The 20199-nt window shown below is 35.2% G+C and overlaps 4 protein-coding genes across 6 annotated transcripts; 2 read left to right on the top strand and 2 right to left on the bottom strand.

The window, feature by feature from the left end:
* Window positions 1-6: 6 nt before the first annotated feature.
* Window positions 7-3306, bottom strand: aspdh (aspartate dehydrogenase domain containing). 3 transcript variants are annotated; one of them, XM_084434746.1, is made up of 8 exons: window positions 3163-3257; window positions 2797-2847; window positions 2305-2449; window positions 2041-2125; window positions 1810-1959; window positions 1456-1679; window positions 1114-1253; window positions 7-841 (listed from the first exon to the last, which is right to left on the bottom strand). In XM_084434746.1, the coding sequence occupies exons 2-8, from the start codon at window positions 2843-2845 to the stop codon at window positions 804-806; spliced, it is 831 nt and encodes a 276-aa protein (XP_084290872.1). In that variant the 5' UTR covers window positions 2846-2847; window positions 3163-3257; the 3' UTR covers window positions 7-803. The 3 variants fall into 3 exon arrangements, with proteins under 3 accessions (XP_084290872.1, XP_084290871.1, XP_084290870.1); XM_084434745.1 differs by having other exon boundaries at window positions 439-841; window positions 3178-3306; XM_084434744.1 differs by having other exon boundaries at window positions 439-841; window positions 2797-3244.
* Window positions 3307-5066: 1760 nt separating this feature from the next.
* On the top strand, window positions 5067-7462 carry tmem86b (transmembrane protein 86B). Its single transcript, XM_084384821.1, has 3 exons — window positions 5067-5242; window positions 5554-5797; window positions 6565-7462. The coding sequence occupies exons 1-3, from the start codon at window positions 5075-5077 to the stop codon at window positions 7017-7019; spliced, it is 867 nt and encodes a 288-aa protein (XP_084240947.1). The 5' UTR covers window positions 5067-5074; the 3' UTR covers window positions 7020-7462.
* A 760-nt stretch (window positions 7463-8222) lies between these two features.
* On the top strand, window positions 8223-10367 carry lrrc3cb (leucine rich repeat containing 3Cb). The gene is made up of 2 exons (XM_084422558.1): window positions 8223-8522; window positions 8933-10367. The coding sequence occupies exon 2, from the start codon at window positions 8956-8958 to the stop codon at window positions 9769-9771; it is 816 nt and encodes a 271-aa protein (XP_084278684.1). The 5' UTR covers window positions 8223-8522; window positions 8933-8955; the 3' UTR covers window positions 9772-10367.
* Window positions 10368-13507: 3140 nt separating this feature from the next.
* Window positions 13508-15233, bottom strand: LOC311297443 (uncharacterized protein). The gene is made up of 2 exons (XM_084419705.1): window positions 15176-15233; window positions 13508-14635 (listed from the first exon to the last, which is right to left on the bottom strand). The coding sequence occupies exon 2, from the start codon at window positions 14584-14586 to the stop codon at window positions 13702-13704; it is 885 nt and encodes a 294-aa protein (XP_084275831.1). The 5' UTR covers window positions 14587-14635; window positions 15176-15233; the 3' UTR covers window positions 13508-13701.
* Between the last annotated feature and the right edge of the window lie 4966 nt (window positions 15234-20199).

The following is a 20199-nucleotide window of genomic DNA, read 5'->3' as shown; positions in this document are numbered from 1 at the left end:
TTTGTTACAAGCATTTATTTTAAAGAGACCTTTATAAGTAATGAGAGCCTCATCAATTCTTTAAAGGAAAGGTTAAAACAATGCATTATTTATACATTGTTCCAAACCTGTACGACTTTCTTCTGTGGACCACAAATGAAATTTCTCTTTTATATAGAAAATGAATGAATCAAGGTTCAATATATAAACATAAAAATATAATAAAAATAGTCCATATGGCTCACTGTCTTCTAAAGTCATACAAGATCTTTGTTTTAAGAACAGACCCAAATTGAATCTGTTATTTACTGAAAATCATGCTTTGACAGTCATTACTATTCACTTTCATTGTAATAATTTCAACGAGCTAAACTTCTCCATTTGTGTTTCATGAAAGCAAGAAATTCATACATGTTTCAAATGACTTGAGTATGAGTCAATGATGACAATGTACCGTTATCCGAAAACATTCTTGCGATTCTTTACTCACGGCCAGATTTCCCTTAGCAGTATTATGTACTCTCAAAAACATTTACTCTCAGTATCCAGCTATTATCATTATCATTATTAAAGAACATATTAAAGAATCACAAGCAAGTAGCAAAAGCTAACCTGCAAAACAAATGCACTGGAGGATCATTGATACTGTAATACAAATACACACGAGCACTGTTTAAATTTGTCATGTCTGTCACGGCTGTACAACTGATATTAAAGTCTACAACATTATTGACATGACGACAGTTTTTTTTATTTATCATTTCATCATGTGCAACTGTTATTCTTCGGTAAACTTGTACACTTTCTGCAGTAATCCACTGTTGTCAACACAGATATACCCTCCCTCCATGACCCTTGCAGACTGGAAAAAAAGACAACATAATTCAGATATAATGTAATATATAATAAGACAGAGATGTTATGTAATCGCATATATTAATGTATCTTTTCATTCATTTTCAAACTTAAGCTGGACAGATAGAAAAGATGGTTACAAAAGAATGCAAAAGTTTATGATGGAATTGTTTTTTATGGCTATATTATCTGTGTAAACCAGATTTGGCTCAGGATGTCCAGCACATACTGTGGTTTTTGGCTATATACACTCCATCTGTCTTTCTTATGCAAACATACCCAGTAAGCTGCTCCAGAAGGAATTGTATGTGGCATTTCCTGTTACAGCTCCCAGTTTGGCGGGGTTCTGTCTTACTGTTTTCACTGAGAACCCATCTGGACCTATTACCTCAACCTCCACAATATGGTAGTCTGCTAATCTGGAGAGAAGGTCAAGAAGAGAAGCTCATACTCAAGGTTAGGGATCTGAACAAAACCCAAACCTGAAGCATAGTGTTTTTTTTTATTTAACTTTTGCCAGTGGACAACTACTTGGCAACATGCTGAAAAGTCTAGGTATGGAGGCAGTTTTATTGTGTCTTAAGAGGAATGAAACATTTTGAGGACCAGTTGGCAACTCACGCGGTGTCTGAAACAATTTCTCCAGTAACCCCATGGAAGCCCAACTTTGATGCGGCTATGGCAGCAGCTGCCATCGTGTTCACATTGTTGGGGGCTATGGGACAGAGCTCTGCTACTGAGCCATGGTACAAGACCCGCCTCCCCTCTCCCTCCGTCCAATCAGAGAGCAGGCCACCAGTCAGTCGAAAGCAAGAGGGATGTTTAGACATTCGGATGGAAAGAGCCTACGAGAGAGACATTTGAAAACTATGTCTGTGGGAGGGACAATAAAACTTAAGTTGAACTTTAGCTGTTAACTTTGCTGACCACCTGTTCAAATTTGTACAGTAAATAATTATAATAAAATGGTCTCACCCGCAATGTTCCGTTGTCGTTCATTTTTTGAATATCTTGGCCACCCCATAAAGCACCACTGGGCACATAAAGTGTTTTCCCATGTTGTTTTGCAGCAGTGCGGAGCTCGTGCTCAAGCTGGGTGTCGGAGAGGGCCGAAGGGCTGCCCACCTGAGGGAGGGAAAAACTTGATCAGGGATGGCTCTATAACAAGATTTCAGGTGATTATATAGAGGTAAACAGTAAAGTTACCAGGAAATGAGCGTGCGACAGAAATCTGACCCCAAATTCTTTAACTATCTGTGGATGACACACCTCCACTATTACATCAGTTACTCTGAAACACACCAAACACACACAAAAACACTTATAAGTGCTATGTTTTGCTCTCCCGTTTACATTTAAACAAGGTGAATTCAGGTCGATTGGGACACTTTTTGCCATGGATATGACTGGGGAAAAGTGCCCCTATGCAACATGCACGTGCATGCATACAAACATATTTGCAATGTTTACCTGCGCGTGAAATCTGAGAGGTCGTGTAGAATGAGCTCTTTGGGCAATGAATCTTTAAGTTTGTCTGGATTTCGGTTCCAAACGAATGCTAATTGCAGCCCCACTTTAGGCCCTTCCCTTTGGATGTTCTCAACAAGAAACTGTCCTGAATGTAGAGAGAAAGATGAAATACAAGCTTTATGGTTTGACAGAACATCAATTGACACTGAACACGAGTAATCGCAGCTCTTCCACACGTCTTGACCAATACATTTTCATGATATTTAAGTGGTTTGTGGTATGGACAGATTCACAAATGAATCAAAAGTCCGATGACAAAATATATGGTTATATGCTGATTAACTGAGAAAATGGCCTTAAGATGTTATATTTAAAAATAATAAATGGTTATTTTGTCAGGTAACATACAATATTTTAAGTGCAAATTAAATAAATCAATGTGTAATACAATGTAGGGAAAGCTGAAACCGAAGTTTTCACTGGAGAACTCACCTAAATGTCCATATCCCACAATTCCAACCTTTAAGGATCTATCAGCCATATCTACAAAGTGAGAAAAGAGATTCAGAAGAACCATAATAGCATATGTTTAATCTCCAGGGTTTGTCTGCTAGTTTAAGGGAGCTAATTATTACCCACAACTGTATAACAGTGTAGTCTATTTTGCAACTTCTGAAACATGGAAACAGCATGTAGGCCAAGAAGATTTGCTTATATTGCATGTATATTCCCCACACATGCTCTTGATTAAAACTTTGGCCCCTCCCCCTTTTCATTTTCTCCAATGTCACCGTCCAACTATATTCTCCTTTATCTCTAACACACTGATCTCAATCGCTCCTCTCAACCTTCACTTACCTGCTTAATCCTTACCTTTTCTCTATTTTCACTCTCTCTTTCTTCTCGATGTTCGTCGATCTCTTGTTTCGCTGTTTAAACTGGAGAGATTGTTGGATAGAGCTGGTTAAAGTTCATGTTAATGATTAGACTTTGTGTGTGAATCCATTGGCGTTTGGATATTTTAAAGGAGCACTGTAATATTATTTATGGTAGAAACGGGGATCCTGAACCCAAACCGAAGAAACCTTATTAAGTTGCCATGCCATCTATCTATAGGATATCTGCAGGTCTTAAAACACCTTATTAACAAGTGTAAGACACAAATATTCTTAGACTCCCAAAATATGAAACATGTAATGTATTTAGAATATATATATATATATATATATAAACAAGGATATTAAGTATCAAAACGCCAGAGAGTAGAGGTATGTTTTCAATTTTGATTTAAAAATGTTAATGGAAGGTTCAAGGCGGATGTCCAGAAGCAATTGATTCCATAGACGGGGTATATATATACATATATATATATATATATATATATATATATATATATATATATATATGGGTCATTGACGAATAAGGTTTTTAAAAGTGTCAAAAAAATAGAATGGAGATATAACTATATTTGAAACAATTTTTTTGTTTACCTAGGTGTTAACAATACGATTTTGTGGTTTGTACAATCAATTAACACTGTTTTTATATATAGGCTATATAATATATATTTTTTACAAGGTGGAAAAAATGTGTCACCAAAAAAGTAATTCGGTTTAACCACTGGTTTGAAAGTTAAAAACTGATTTGACATTGATGTTGAGATAATATATAGTGTGTACCACAGAAGAAATATTAAATAAAATGATCACTGATCTCATAAATGTAATCATTTATTGGACTACTCTAAACACTCCAACATATTCAAGTAAAACATTGCACAGGGAAAGGAGAAAAGGGGAAATGTAAAAAAAGAGAGCCTTATCTGCTTTATATTTGTATTATTGTAGTTCCTTTAGTTATTAAAAACAATATTATTCCATTTAAATATTTACTATATCAGTTTTACCGAATGACCTTTTGACACTTCAAAATCTTTAAAATACCTTTATATGTAGTAAAATAGAATTAAAACCTTTTGGATTCAGTAAAAGAGATCAAGTTGTACTACCTACTTTGGATGTTATATATTTGTTTTTTTTATTATTATTAAGGCCTTTGGACAGAAAAATGACCCGTCACGTCATTGACCCATATATATATATATATATATATATATATATATATATATATATATATATATATATATATATATATATATACATATATACAAATATATTCATTTTTCCCTTTTTCTTTTTTGCATCATAACTCTGCGGCTCCGTGGCGCCCTCATATGGGTGACCATGTGGAAAAATTGAAATATCTCCAGCAGTTTTGATTATGCAGTTAAAACCACTACCATCAGAGAAGCTAATAATCAATAATAACGAAAAAGAATTAGAATTACAATGATTATTTAAAATACTTACAATACTTTGGATAATTGTTTATATCAACCTAAATATATAAAAATGTACATAAAAAGTTTATTGTGTTTCTCCTTACTCTGACATCTACAAACACAACAGAAAAGCTGATAAAATGAATAAAATAAGCTGAAAAGGCAGACATCAAAGTGAGAAAGATAATTTTCTATAATTAATAATAATAATAAAAAATGATCTTCCTGAACTTGTGTCTCAATCATCAAACCTTTGCTCTTACTGATGATGTCACTACAGGGTAATAGGCCATAATGCAGAGAGAAGAGGGAGAGACAGGCACAGAAAGAAGGAGAGAGAGAGTGAGGGGTGTACTTTGTTTATGACAGAACAATCTGACAGATAACACTTCCCTCATAATGGTCCAAAGTCCAGACCTACCCCAGCCAATGAAACACACTGGTATACATAGTTCACAGGGACATTACAGATCTCAGTTGTGGAATATACGTGGCCCACATCTGAGAACGGTGTGTGTGTGTGACTGTTTAGGCCAGAAGAGAGAGATGGACATCCTGGAGACAAGTGCCTTTGACCGCAGACAACGCAGAAACACGGTAATCACAAAAAAAACACACACACACAGACACACACACACACCTGCACACAAATACAGACACCGGCGTTGTGCTTTTGTGGGATTCACAAACATCCAGTTTAAATATTCAGACTCCCATTTAGTCACAATTATTGTTCTAGTATTATGGCTTCACACTCATATCATGTTTTCATTTCCTCATAACAAAGATATTTGCATTTGATGTTTAATAAAAAAAAAATGTGATACTGTTAGAATTCTTTTTAGAGCAGAATGTGCAGACTGTGTGTTTTTATAACTGATGGTTGTACTGTTTTCATTCTTTTCCAGTGCTGTGTACTGTTTCTCTACCTCCTGCCTTTTTTTGCATCCTGCACAATATACTTCTATTTGTGGATCCCAGACTCCGCCCCCTCTCTTCTGGCTGCTGGAATAAAGGCTGCTCCCATCCTCTCGTTGGTCCTCCTGGTGTTCAGCTATAATGGGGGGCGGAGTCTAATGGGTGTGGCCGGGGGGTTGCTGCTCTCAGCGGGTGGAGACATTTGCCTTATTTGGCCAGACCTTTTTATTCATGGTAAAAGTTATTTCTTTCTGTCCCATATCTTAACTTAAGAGTAAGACTATCAGGGTTAATGACACAAAATTTACCAAGAACATGCCCAGGCCATATTTCACCCAAATATATATATATATGTATATACATTGGGATATTACAGATATTATTTTCATGGCAGTTAGGCACAATTTCTTCATAAAAACTGTCATCACCACAATGAAAAATAGTACTAAAATATTACATTTTTTAAATTGTAAACTATTAATACAACATGATACTAATTTGTTCAGTCTTTATTTTAACTTGATATATACACCGTATTTGTAAGTACTGTAATCACAGTAATGAGAATAAAATGAGAATTACCATTCAGAATTATGGAACTTGCAACATTTTTTAATACAAATGTTTTTAATTACTTTAAATTTATTTCCATTTTAATATAGCATTAATCATAATTCTCCGCAACAGTGTTATTTTAACATCAGTTTTTATTAATGGTTTGAATTTGTGTTTAATCTAATTTTAGTTCAAGTTTTTGTAATTTTGTTCTGATTTTGTCTTTTTATTATTATTATTATTATAAAAACATAATAAAGTCTATATCTTTTATTCATTTTTATTTCAGTTTTTATTATTTAAGTAGCCTATATCAGGTAAAGGAAAATTTGAAATCTTTCCTTGGCAACAAATATTTAATTTGAATTTTTTTATTATTATTGTTTTAGTTAATTATTATAATAACCCTGCTTCACAGTCCAATCTCTTTCTGTTTTCTTTTTCAGGAATGAGCTGTTTTGCTCTGGCCCACTTGTTTTACTCTTTCTCCTTCCTGTCATCACGATATTCTGCAACATCTTCGTCTTTCTCATTCTACATCCTCTACCTCCCACTGTGGTTGATCGGCGGTGGCCTTTATGTTTACCTGGTGCCCTTCCTACGGCTTGATCCAGAAGCTGACGTCCTCGTCCCAGCCATAGGGGGCTACGTGCTGCTCATTGTCGTCATGGCTACATTGGCTGTTCGCACGCGGCGGCCGCTCGTCCTGCTGGGGAGCCTGGTCTTCATGGCTTCTGACCTCACAATTGCACTGACAAAGTTCAATGTCTTTGATATAGAATACGAAAGGCACATTATTATGACAACATACTACCTGGCACAGCTGATGATTGCGCTGGGTGACGTGAAGGCAATGCTGGAGGAGGATGCTGATGATATCCACAAGTGGAAGAGATCATAAAACTGCTGTGAACTCTGGGTATTGGTTCAGTGATGCCACACAAACACTACTTTGTGTATCATCATCACTGAAAAGGGTTGATTATGGTATAAAATGGGACCTATTTGAATAAACATGTGTCTGTTTTGCAGTAAATCCACAACTATTGTGTGTGGACATGACTTGCCCTAAATATCTGAAATATTACACAGTCTACCTAACAGCTGAGACTTACTTCTAGTTTCACTGCAGCAGATGTAAACTCCTCACAACAGACTCTGCGCTGATATGAACTGTTTTGATTACATTTAAATGTATTAAATCAAGTTTTATTTTGTCCAACAACACAAATATTTATGCTCAGATGCTCCACAATGAAATTATGCTATTTTTAGAGCAGAGATGAGTTTGTGATACTTAAACAGAAAATAAAGGAGGTGATGTCACAGTGTGTCACAGATATGTATTTATTGACTGATTCATGAAACTTTTGTTGTCTAGTTGCTGGCAAAAGACAAATGTAAAAAGTTATTATTATTATTATTATTATTTATTTTTTTATTTTTTTATGTAATGAAAATATCATAGATTGAAATCTTATGGAATACTTTTGTGTTTTATAACTTACTTTTGTGGCATACAATGGGACCTGAGACCACTTTTAAAACAAAATGAAAGCAATAGTGAGACATACTAGATTTGTTTTGTTTTTTAATTTAGCTATTATTAGGCTAATTGTTAATAGTTTATATAAGAGATTTCTTTTTTTTTTTTTTTTTTGAGCCGAAGCGTTCCTCACACATGATAACCGACAGATGGCGCTATAAGTGAACGGGGAACAACATCTGTCGATGATGTTTGACCTTACTTGACGCAGCACACAATACATTGTCAAATCACTGCAGTTCACTTTACAAGTCATTATTAATACTTTTATGAAATAAATGTTACTTATTATATAATATAAACAGTAAACTGAACATTTCGGATCTTATTAGGGTAAAATTAATTTCATAATAGTATTAATAAATAACTTGTAAAGTGAACTGCAGTGATTTGACACTTATGTATTGTGTGCTGCGTCAAGTAAGGTCAAACATCATCGACAGATGTTCCCCGTTCGCTTATAGCGCCATCTGTCGGTTATCTTCAGTTATGTGTGAGGAAAGCTTTTCGGTATTCCAAAACCACACACACACACACACACACACACACACACACACCAGAACTGAGAGAGATGTGAACAGAGAGGCTTTTCTACGATCAAGTTGCTCTTCAAGACAGGAATGAACTCGTATCCGCTTTTGTGAATAATGCCGATGGAATCATCACATGCGTTGTTTTGGTGATGAAGAGACGTTCACATTCCGAGGGAAAGAGGATATCAGTCGAAATTAGTCAGATAGGCAAATTATGAATGGAAAGTTTGAAGAAATAAGCCCAAAACGGGAAACACACCGTGTTTAGGCGCTAAAGACAACAACATTCGTAACGCGAGTTACGAATTATCATCTATTCTCTCAGGTAAATAGCCTATTTTACATGTTTTCCCCATTAAGTTCCCAAGCTTATCCAAACCATTTTTATTGAATTTCTGGATTGTTATAGGTATACATTAACGGATTTGAGGAGCGATTAGTGAACATTCATGAGCTGTATTAAATTTTTTTTATTAACTGAAACCCCCTAAAAATAGGGAAGGCATAAATTATATCTATATCAACCGTTTTCTGTTATTATATCCAACTCGTTCCTCTACATCTGAAGAACACAGCTAAGTTTATGCCCTACCAAACTAGCAGTTTCTTGGTGGTAATTAACCTAACAAGTGCCCATTCATCCTCAAAATAACTCCACAATCAGCAAGCATAATGATAGCAGGGTGTCAGTTGTAATGACTTGTTATTTTCTTCCTGTTTCCTGTTTGTTTTGAGCTGATGTGCTCTTCCTCCTCCTGATGTTCGGGACTGTCAGTATGCCTATGGGCTGTCAAGCTGTGGCCAGCTGCCTTTCTCTCACTTTCACCCTCCTCCTCCTCCACGTCTTGGATGTGTGTCTGTGCCACCAAGCAGAAAACGGATGCCCAGAGGGCTGTGTCTGCTCGGAGAGTGTCGACGGTGGGCTGGTGGTCCGTTGTAGTGACATGCACCTGATTGCAGTGCCACGTGACCTTCCGAACACTACCCAGCATCTATACCTAGACAACAACCTGCTGCTTACCATACCATCTGATGCCTTTATAGGGCTCCCACTACTGTTCAAATTAGATCTTTCCCACAACAGGTTGGCCTACCTGGAGCCTGGAGCCTTTCAAGACCTTGCAGACTCGTTGAGCAGCCTGGATCTTTCTTCTAACCAGCTGGAGACCCTGGACCCCAAGGCGTTCGGCGACCTCAGAGCCCAGACTAACCTCTCTCATAACCCCTGGCTGTGTGACTGTCGTCTGCAGCTGGCTATGCCACAGCTGCTCTTGGATCCATCCTCCTTCACTGAGGTGGTGTGCAACACTTCTGAACCTGAAGCGCTGGAGGCTCAAGGTATGCCCTTCATTCTGGTGGCGACTGATCTTGACTTCTGCACAGCAATCCAGAGGACCACTGATGTGGCTATGCTGATAACAATGTTTGGCTGGTTTACAATGGTTATATCCTATTTAGTTTGCTATGTAAGGCACAACCAAGAAGATGCAATTCGCCACCTCGAGTATCTCAAGTCTCTGCCCAACAGGCAGGGCAGATATGAGGAGTCACTGACACTTAACACCAGGCTGTAACACAATTATGAATAACAGGGTTAAAATTACATACCTAGTTATCACACCGGTTTTTCTTTTTTGTTGTTGTTTTTATTGATGTTTCTGTATAAAAAATCGAATAAAAAACAGCCAAATATAGAGAGAACGTGACAGTAAAGACTTATATGCAGGGTTCGAATTACGTGGGAGCCAGTGGGAGCTGAGCTCCCATAGAGAGAGGATGAGCTCCCATGAAAGCAGTAAAATCATACACCTGTGGGGGTCTCTAAAAATCATCAGCACCATTATTTTAAATTACAAATAAAGCACTTTTTCCTTCGGACTACTGTAGCGTGACTTAAAAGATAGGACAAGATGCCAAACACATGGATCTCACGGGATCTCGGATCGTCATCACACTACATCCTTATGCTTAAATCAAGTGATCAAAGTGCTCGTAGCCGCTGCGATCAGTGGCGCGGATACTGTGTTTGTTTGTGGCTCGCGCACAGTCTTCACTCGCTTCAATCCGTTGTGGAGACTCTCTATTCGTTCCAGTGAAATTACAAAACAAAATGCACACAAACGTGTCTCTGCCTGATATACAACCACTGATAAACATAATCGGATTTGATAAAAAGAAAAAAAAAACTATATGAGTATGTATTCGAACCCAGAACCTCTGACACGCTTGGCAAAAGTTCTACCACTGGACCACTTAAGTACACGCTTAAACCTGTCGGATCTATTTATTTACTCACGTGAAAATTCTACAACTCACAACATCTTAGACCTCATTAAACGACAAATTAAACCAAATGTACTATTTAAATTGAGTTGTGTTACCAACGCTTTTTTTTTTTATTAAATTTGTATTATATGTACAAATTTTTATATTTTTATATTACATTATTAAGCTACGCCGCGCCTTCTCATAGGCTATTTTTTTTTTTTTTTAAGAGACCCCCACAAAGATGAAATCATAATTCGAACCCTGCTTATATGATGTTACAAAAGATTTATATTTCAAATAAATGGTGTTCTTTTGAACTTGATATTCATCAAAGAAATGTATTCAGAAAGAAGTCTCACGGTTTCCCCCAAAAAGCAGAACAACTGCTTTCAACGTTGATGAAAAAGAAAAAAAGAAAAACGTCAGGGAAAAAAAATCAGCATATTAGACTGATTTCTGAAGGATCATGTGACACTGAAGACTGGAATAATGATGCTGAAAATACAGCATTGACATCACAGGAATAATGTGTGTGTGTGGTTTTTTAAAATATAGTAAAATAGAAAGCAGTTAATTTAAAGTGTTATAATATTTCACAATATTGCTGTTTTTACTGTGTTTTTGATCAAATAAATGCAGGATTGGTGAGCATAAGAGAATTAATACAAAATCTTAGTGACCCCAAACTTTTGAACAATAGTGTAAATCACTGTTAATAATCCAGTGTAATAAAAAATGAAAATTAAAAAGTGATTGTCATTATTTATAGAAATATGCATTAAAAACAACTGAGAATGTGATATATTGAGACCTGGTAACCATTTCTTTAGGACACAAGACCAATTGAAAATATGTTACTGCCCGGATCAAAAGCTTTTTATTTTATTTATTAAAATAGGGTTCCTGAGGTTAAAGAATGTGTCTTTCAAAATGGGACACACATGTTTTACATACAGTATATTAGATTTGAGCCCATCGTGGGTTTTTGTGAGACTCCAATAACAATGAGATTATGTGCAGTACCTTTATATCATACTGTATCTATGGAAATAGATATACTGATACTGTATTGAAATAGACATACTGATCTGGGCTTAGGTTGCAAAATTATGCAGACAACAGGCCCATATGACTTGAATTACTCATAAGATGTCTACTTTTAACAAGTAGCAAGAGTTGGATTCAGATTACACCTAATAACTACACCACATTTGCACTCAAAATTAAACTATCTTATACCGACAGAAGCGTTTGAACCCTTCAGTCTTCAGATGTACAGCACTGTCATCTTTTATTATTGTTGTTCGGGCCTGGTAGGCATGATGGACCAGCACCTGCTCCCCATCAGTGGCATCTGCTTCTAATATTAATGTTTGAATATGTTTATCAAGGTCTTCGTGATTTTTTAGACCCAGTAGCTGAGTCTTTCTGAATGGTTTCATATGTCTCTGCTTTACTAATCAGCTGCTTTAGTGATTCACAATTTTATTGTCAATTATTGACAGCAAGCAAGTGCTCAGGTGCCCAGTGTTATGAATTTCCATTCATATATGAGTCAACTGCTGTATTAATGTGCTTTAAAGGGGTCATGAACTGCATTTTTTTGAAAAAGTTTTATAATGTTCTTTGAGGTCCACTTATAATGTTAGCAAGATTTTTACACAAAAAAACATCCTAATTTAAAAGTAATTTAGCTATTTTCTATCCTATTTTTGACCTCTTCCTTTGAAACACTCAGTTTTGATAGGCGTGCTGCAACGCTCACTGCTATGATTGGGTATTTCAACATCCCCGCCATTACACATGTTTTGAAAACTTCTGATGCTAAAAATGGCATTCAGTGAGTTTGAACTCAAATCAGAAGAAAATGAACCTTTACACCAAGGATTAATTATATTTATAGTTGTTTGTTATTGTGTATTTGTAAGGTAGTATTGTATTTTATTGCATTATATTAGTGTTGAAACAAAGACGCTACAGAAAGGTGTTTATCTTGTTACATAGTTGAAACATTTGCCAACTGATACATTAATGCACATTACATAAGCTTTTGCGGCAAATAACTTATAAAGTTAATGCAGTTACCCAATCATAGCAGTGAGCGTTGCAGCACGCCTATCAAAAGTGATTGTTTCAAAGGAAGAGGTAAAAAATAGGATAGGAAATAGAAATAGCCTATTACTTCTAAATTAGGATTTTTTTTTTTTTGTGTGTGTAAACATCTTGCTAACATTATAAGTGGACCTCAAAGAACATTATAAAACCTTTTTCAAAAAATGCAGTTCATGACCCCTTTAAAGCACATTAATACTAAGTGATGTTTTTTTGAAAATGTAAAAATGCAGAGAGTTTTATGTGATTGGTAGGTTTAGGGGTAGGGGGTAGAATCAACATTTTGTACAGTATAAAAAAATAATGTTTATGGAATATCCCATATGAAAACACAAAGTATGTGTGTGTGTGTGTGTGTGTGTGTGTGTGCGTGACAAAGATGAATAGTGGCTAAAAGAAAAAAAATGCTTTATAATGGCATGGCATACTTTTTTATATACCTGTGCAGCTCTTTGTAACTTTGTGACTCTTTTTGGATTGACATGTTTTGTTCTCATCACAGAGACATGAACTCAAAAGTAAAGTGATTACTCCACTTAGTGGACATAATGGGCAGTGACCTGAGAAATTATAAGAGTTACAGGAGGATATTTGTAATTTTGTAGATATTCTTATATCCAAAGTTGCTCACAGTACACTTACAGTCAATATAGTGCAAGGTGGGGTCAAGTTCCTAATGGGCTTACTTTTTTTTTTTACCTTTTACATTTGCACTTCACCTGTAACCATCAATTATGAATGTGGAATAGTATTAGTATCTAAGCACTTGGTCTTATAGTAAACAACAGCACCAAATAAAGAGAAGATTCACCTTTTTTGTTTTGTCCTTGAGCATTATGACCCTGAAATATGGGTATATTACGAGTGAACAGTGCATATTGACATTGTTGTTCCAAAGACAGGCGCACAAATGCAAAACCTCACCAAACATTTGTTGTGGTTAAAAATGCTTTATTTCATAATGAATTATAACAAAATCACAAAAGCCACTTGAATTGTGTGTGGTTGGGTGTATTACAAAACCCTCAGTGACAATATGCTTTTAAATAACATATTACGATTTTCAATGATTGTGCTTATAGTTGCCATACAGTGGCACAAATTTGATTATTTAAGCTTGAGCGCTATTGGTATGCTATGTACATTTTCTGGCCTTTGTTGCCCTCGTTGAGATTTTTGTTAATAAAGCTGACACCAGCTTTCTGATACACCTGACAGGCGTCAGAGTTGATCAGCAGAACCATGACTTTGATCTGCGATTCACATCCTTCGTTCAGGTGCCATACGTAGACATCGTTTCCAGTGGTTCCGGCATTGAGATTTACACTGACCTTTTTGAAGCCTTCATTATGAATCCTTATATTCTCCTGGAAGTCAGTGGATACATTAAGAGCAGTGAGAGCTTTGCTCTTATCGGTTGTGCGCCGATACCACAGGTAGACATAGTCTCCACCAGCACCACGATTGGTGTCTTCATCCACACGAGTGAAGCCCAGATCAAACTTTTGCTTGTCAGAAGTGAAGTCAGAAGTCGCTGCAATCTCACTGATGTAGCTCGGCTTCTCTCTCTTCACCCACAGGTACATGAGGTTATTCGTCGCACCACGGTTCAGTTCACAGCCCAGTCTCTCCCAGCCGTCTTGCAGAAGAGCAGTCTCTTCGTTGGCATCTTTGCTCACCTCGAGGTTCACAATAGGAATGTCAAATTCAGTGTTGCCGTAGAAGTACCACAGATTGATGTGCTGACCACCAGATGTATTCAGATTCTTGTCGATCTTCTCATACCCAGCGCTATCAAGACCTTTGCTCATTTCATCTAAGAATGAAAACTGAATCCTGGTCACAGGTCTCATGCCACACTCTTTCTTGTACCAAAGAAAGACCCGGTTTTTAGCAGTACCTCCACTGAGGTCAACGTTGATGAGCTGATAATCTTGAGCTCCAAGTATTTCCTCATCGTCCTTAGAGGTTGAAACACCGAGCTTTGTTATTAGATGTTCATTTGCCATTTTAGTTTCTTCAGAATTTTTCGGCACTTATAGGAAGTAGGTTAACTTTCTGCAAAAAAAGAAAGGGAACTTTAATTATTTATTGCTTTATGCAGCAATAAGAAAACTATATAAATTCTGTATACATGCATAATATTTCTTATAAAAGAACTTCAGAAGTTTTAATGCAATGACAATATTTACAATTTACATATATTAATATATTTTCTTCAAAGTAACTCAAGGTAGGAAAATATTAAATGTTAAATTGTTGTTGTAATAAATATGTTCAGATCAAGTCAAGTCACACTTATTTACAGTATATAGCACCTCAGCTTCAGATTAATAAACAACAAACAGTGTTAATGTTGAAAAAATAATAAATTATGAAATTACTTCAGTTTGCTATACAGAAGACAACAGTGTCATTATTCAGTTTAGTTTAGTTCATTTCAGTTCCATAACAATGTCAATGTTATGTCAATGTCAAAGAAATGTTTTTTTTTTAAAAACAATTCAGTTATAAAAGCATCTCAACAGAAGGCAATAGTGCCATTATTCAGCTCAAGTCAAATTTGATTAAATTCAGATCAATACATTACCACCTTACCAGTAAAGGACCTGGATCTTGTGTGTTGTAGAAGACAGATGAAGGATCTCTTATTTATATATCCTATAACCAGCTTCTCCTCCACTCCCTTGTTATATCGTCATTAACCAAATTATTTCTCAACCTAGCCGGCACATGACTGACCATCAACATTGAAATGTGGTTGAAGTAATTTCAGTTGCTGTTTTAATGGTTCAATAATCAAATGCTAAATAGTTTTGAAAAGGTTAACAAAATACATTTCCACAACTCATGTTGAAAAGTAAGAAACAAGGACACAATATCAATGGTAATTCAATGTGCAAAATCAAAACAAAATTCAACAGTGATTCAACCTTGGTCATAAATTTGCATGTGATACTAACTTTTTCCAATAAAAGAATGAGCTGGGGGAAAAATCACCAAAAACTCACTGTGACCGCAGTATTTTTTGTCATAAGGTCTTTTTTTGTGTGTCATTTTTCAGTAAAGCTGTGGTTTTATCTCACATTTGATGAATTTTGTTTCATTTACCCTTAAAATGTTTTTTTTTTTTTTTGCATTTGTGTTCTTACCTATCCCTATAAGTACACAAGAAATACGCTGACTTCACTCATTGTCAATGCAAATCCATTTGACTGAAACCAAGCCATGTACGTTTTCCAAGGCCAAAAGTGATATGAAAGTAAAAAATCTTCTCTATACCTGGTTTTGATGTGCATTTAGTACATTTTTCCTATTTATTGTACTCTTTATTTGTCTGTTCTGCCCGTTAACAAGAATTCTGCATAAAATTAAGGTGTATTTTTGAATTCAAGGAAATGATTATAACTAATGTTTTACTAGGCCTAATTAACACATTAACACATTCAAGAGTAATAGATTATACATAGCGGTAAAGCACCTTTTGAATTCTGTTAAAAATCACTTTTCTCACTTTTAGGATAATAAAGAGAAAGTGGGGAAGAGTAGGCTAAAGTCCAGAAAAATAGAGCAAAACTTTACACTATAAAACCGTAACGCTCAAAATAATTAAGTGGTTTGAGTAGGACAAACTTAAATTATACGAATTAGTTCAGTCAAATAAACTTTTATGAGTATTTAGCACTTTCTTTTTCTTTCAAGTTCACAGAACTGATATATTTTAAGTAAACTGAACTGTTTCATTGTTTTGAGTTTTATGAAATTATTTATTTTAATTTAGACGAACTTAAGTTTAACTGAAACGGCTGGGATGTCTTTTTCCCAGCATGCTTTGCCGATGGCACTCGAAAGGGAGAGTAAATGCTAAAATTAAGTGTAATATAATTTTTTTTTTTTTTTTGTAAGATTAATGTTAAGTGTGAGATTTAGTAGTGATTCATGTTTTATTATGCTAATTTAGAAGAATTTCTGTTAATGCTGGCTTTAGGATAGTGACCATCATGGTGACAAGTGGTGCATGCAGCTTGATTTGAGAGCAAATAATCCCTTTATATTGTTGCGCTCATACAGCAAGTGCTTCTGTATGACATACTATTGCTAATATGTTAGCAAATTAGTATGTTAGCAGATTAGCTTTTTAAAGCTAACTAAGTTTAAACTAATAAAAGTGTTCACATTGAGATTACATGAAAGTTTTAAGTTAATTGTATGAATTAATGTACTCAAACATTTTAATTGTTTTTAACTTGAAATGTTTAAGTACAAAATAAAAATCTGCTAGTTCTGCTTACTCAAACTTTGAATTTCAGAACTTGCCTTAAATGTTTTGAGTTCTGCCAACTTATTCGGGTTTACAGTGTACTTCATAGATTTAAGTTATATTAACTGAATAGAATTAGTACTATTAACTTTATTTACCCAAGTTATCTTAACAATAAGTTATTGAGTTACTTGGACACAAATCAAATATTTTTTTATGCTTAAATTGTTTGAGTTAATAAACTTAAATGATTTAAGGCAATCGGTTTCCTCAAACGGTTTGAGTTGAACTAACTCATCAGGTTTTACAGTGTGGACACCTCCTACTCACGCTCTCCGTCTCTGCAAGATTCGGAAGGGAATGATTCAGATTTCTCTTGGCACAGCTACTAGAAAACAGGCAGGTTGCTCACGTCACATCTACGTCGTCAAGTTCAGTTTGAGGCTGCGCAGTACGCTCAGCCATCAGGAAGTGAGTGCTTCTAATTGACTTCACTTTTCTCAGTTGAAGTCTATGGGGTCGCTGTGTCCCTTTCTTTTCCTGTCTATGGCATCGAGCCTGTTGCGACAAGAACAGTCCTCCATAGGCTATAGTCCGTCCCACTTAACAACGCTCGGTCCGACCAGGATGCAGCCCCTGAATTGGGACACAGCTAGTAGGCAGGAGTTACTCCAACAGTACTCCAACGGGTAATGGTTACAACAGTTCTCGAGTCACACCACTACACTGAATATAGTTTATTCACTATAAATGCTTTAGACATGTAAAACATCCACGTTTCACATCATTATTGGGTGCTTTCATAATAGAATTGCATGTATGTGACATCATTGTGTGATTATGTAAATTAATTGGTTGGAATAGTTTTTTTTTAACCGGTTCATTGAAACAAACTGTCCAAAAGACCCAGTTTGTGGAAAAGATTTGGACTTCCCATCACTAACTGTGACATGATGTGCATACCCAACATGTGAATCAGTGGGAGGGGCTAAAGAGGCAATGATGGAGTTTTTGGAGTAATGAGAAAGTTTTGAGTTCTGAAACTTATAGGATATTTTTATAGTAATAACCTCTTAAAGGTAGGGTAGGCAATTTCGGAGTGGCTAGCAATATCAAGTTAGCTTGGAAAACATGAGATCCCACCTTCTTTAAAACACACGAATACACACAGTAGAGTCTGGAAAGCGCCACGAGAGAAACGCATAAATGCGAGTCTGAGGACTTGAACAGCTCCTCCTGGTAGAACATCAAGGGTTGCTATCTCGTAATTACGGTTACGACATGGCGTGAACACAGCATAAGCTTGTTGTTTTGGTTCAGGAGAAACTGTATAAGGCTGTTGTTGTTTGTTTGTGGCTCTCGGTGACTGACATCTGTCTACAACTCTGCATAACCTTATTCGGACTGAATGCAATGATTGGATGACCATTTTTTGGTGCTGAGACTTTAACAGAAAATACATATTTTAATATTTAGGTCACTCCTATTATTGATTTCTACCAGGATGTGAAGAGAGTTTTATCCAGTATAACAAAAAGTGTTTATAAAACAAATTGCCTATCCTTCCTTTAAATGTCAAAAGGTCAAGGAAAATGTGATTTCTCTGTTAATGATTAACTTATCAGCCACAAATTCCTAATTATTTTGTAACATCTGAAACAAGCTGTGCTCAGCATAGATTTTGGTGCTTTATGGCAGATCAGATGCTCTTTTTGACCAATTATTCCTCATGACTTTGTGAAAGTATGGCTATAGTGGCTTGTTTTTAAATGTGTCATCTGTGACAATGTGACAAAAATTCTATCCCTCCCACTTTTTAAAACAATTCTCTGGGGATATGAAACAAAGTTATTGTTATTAAGAAAAGATTTTTATTAACCAGTTAATTTTAGGATTCTATTTATGAAATCAAAGCCAATGGCTTAGAGCTCCATCTTTGAAATCTTTAGTCAACTCTGCTCTTTTAATGTAATTAACTTGCTTTCTCCAGATATAATCAAAATTAACCTGATTCATTTTTTTATCACTTTATTTGGTATCGCTAATGAGTATCCAGGGTAGATACAGCTTGATATATTCCCAATAAACTTATACTGTATATCTCATTATCATAAATTTGGATTGGCATTTATTAATTACTTTCCACAGATTCACATTTTCATTCAATAAATTCTTTGTAAAGATATATTCCTAATATTTCACTGTGGATTTTATAGGGATGTTTAGGCCTCGGTTAACTGACATTGATGAGTTGGCATTAACTCACACTATGAAATGACTATTTAAAAACTGTGACAAATGCTGTTTTTCATTCTTTTTCTATGTGTCGTCTGACAATACAGATTCAAAACAAAAGTTGTAAAACAAAAGGTATAGCCTATTTCCCACTGAAAACAAAAACTGAATATGAAACAAGATAAATTATTTCTGCAGTTTTGTTTAATTTGTTCATCTGTTTTTTTTAGCATGCAAATGTACAGTTATTACTATCTGTTCAAACTTGATATACTGAGACTTGGTCACCGTTTCTTTAGGACACACAATTGAAAATATATTTGAATATACTTGGCTCCTTTAGTTAAAGAATGTCTCTTTCAAAATTCACATGTTCTACATACAGTAGATTCGATTTTTTGTGAGATTAATAACCCTGAGATTATTTACTCTTAATGGAATTCAGGGAAATTCCATGTTCCTCTGACTTTTTAAATGGTTTTATATGTCTGTGCTTTACTGATCAGATGCAAGTGATTCACACAAGTGTTTTATAAATTTGTTATAGGAGCCAGTATTATGCATTTTGCATTCATATGTATACTGTATATGATTGAACTGCTATTAATTTGTATTAAATTGTCTTTTAGGAAGTGAAATTATTTGAGTCGATAAACTGAAACTCCTGATCATGTTTTTTTTTTTTTTTTTTTTTTTATATCTAAAACCTGCTGTGCTTAATACAAATTTCTGTGGTGTGTGGTAGATCAGATGACAATTTACTGTACTGTTCAGGACTTTCCATAAAAATTATAATGCTGTGTCATCTGTCTACTTTTTTTATATACATTATACAAGATTCAACTCGTTCTTTAAGTCAGTTTAATGTAATTTAAGTTGAAATTACTTAATCATCCAAGTTGATTGTACTTAAAAATTTAAGGCAGCAACTTTTTTTACAGTTTTGCAGATATAAAAACTGAAAAAATTAAGAATGTAAATGAGACTTTAATTTTATGATGATTTTAATTCCTTTTTTATGTAAAGCACTTTGAATTACCATTGTGCATTAAATGTGCTATATAAATAAACTTGCCTTGCCTATGTATGTTATTTCATACTGTAAAATATATACTGTAAAGTTTTG

This window comes from Rutilus rutilus, assembly GCF_951802725.1.
Source record: "Rutilus rutilus genome assembly, chromosome: 1".
In the NCBI taxonomy this organism is placed as follows: domain Eukaryota; kingdom Metazoa; phylum Chordata; class Actinopteri; order Cypriniformes; family Leuciscidae; genus Rutilus; species Rutilus rutilus.
This window is presented reverse-complemented; position numbering and strand designations above follow the sequence as displayed.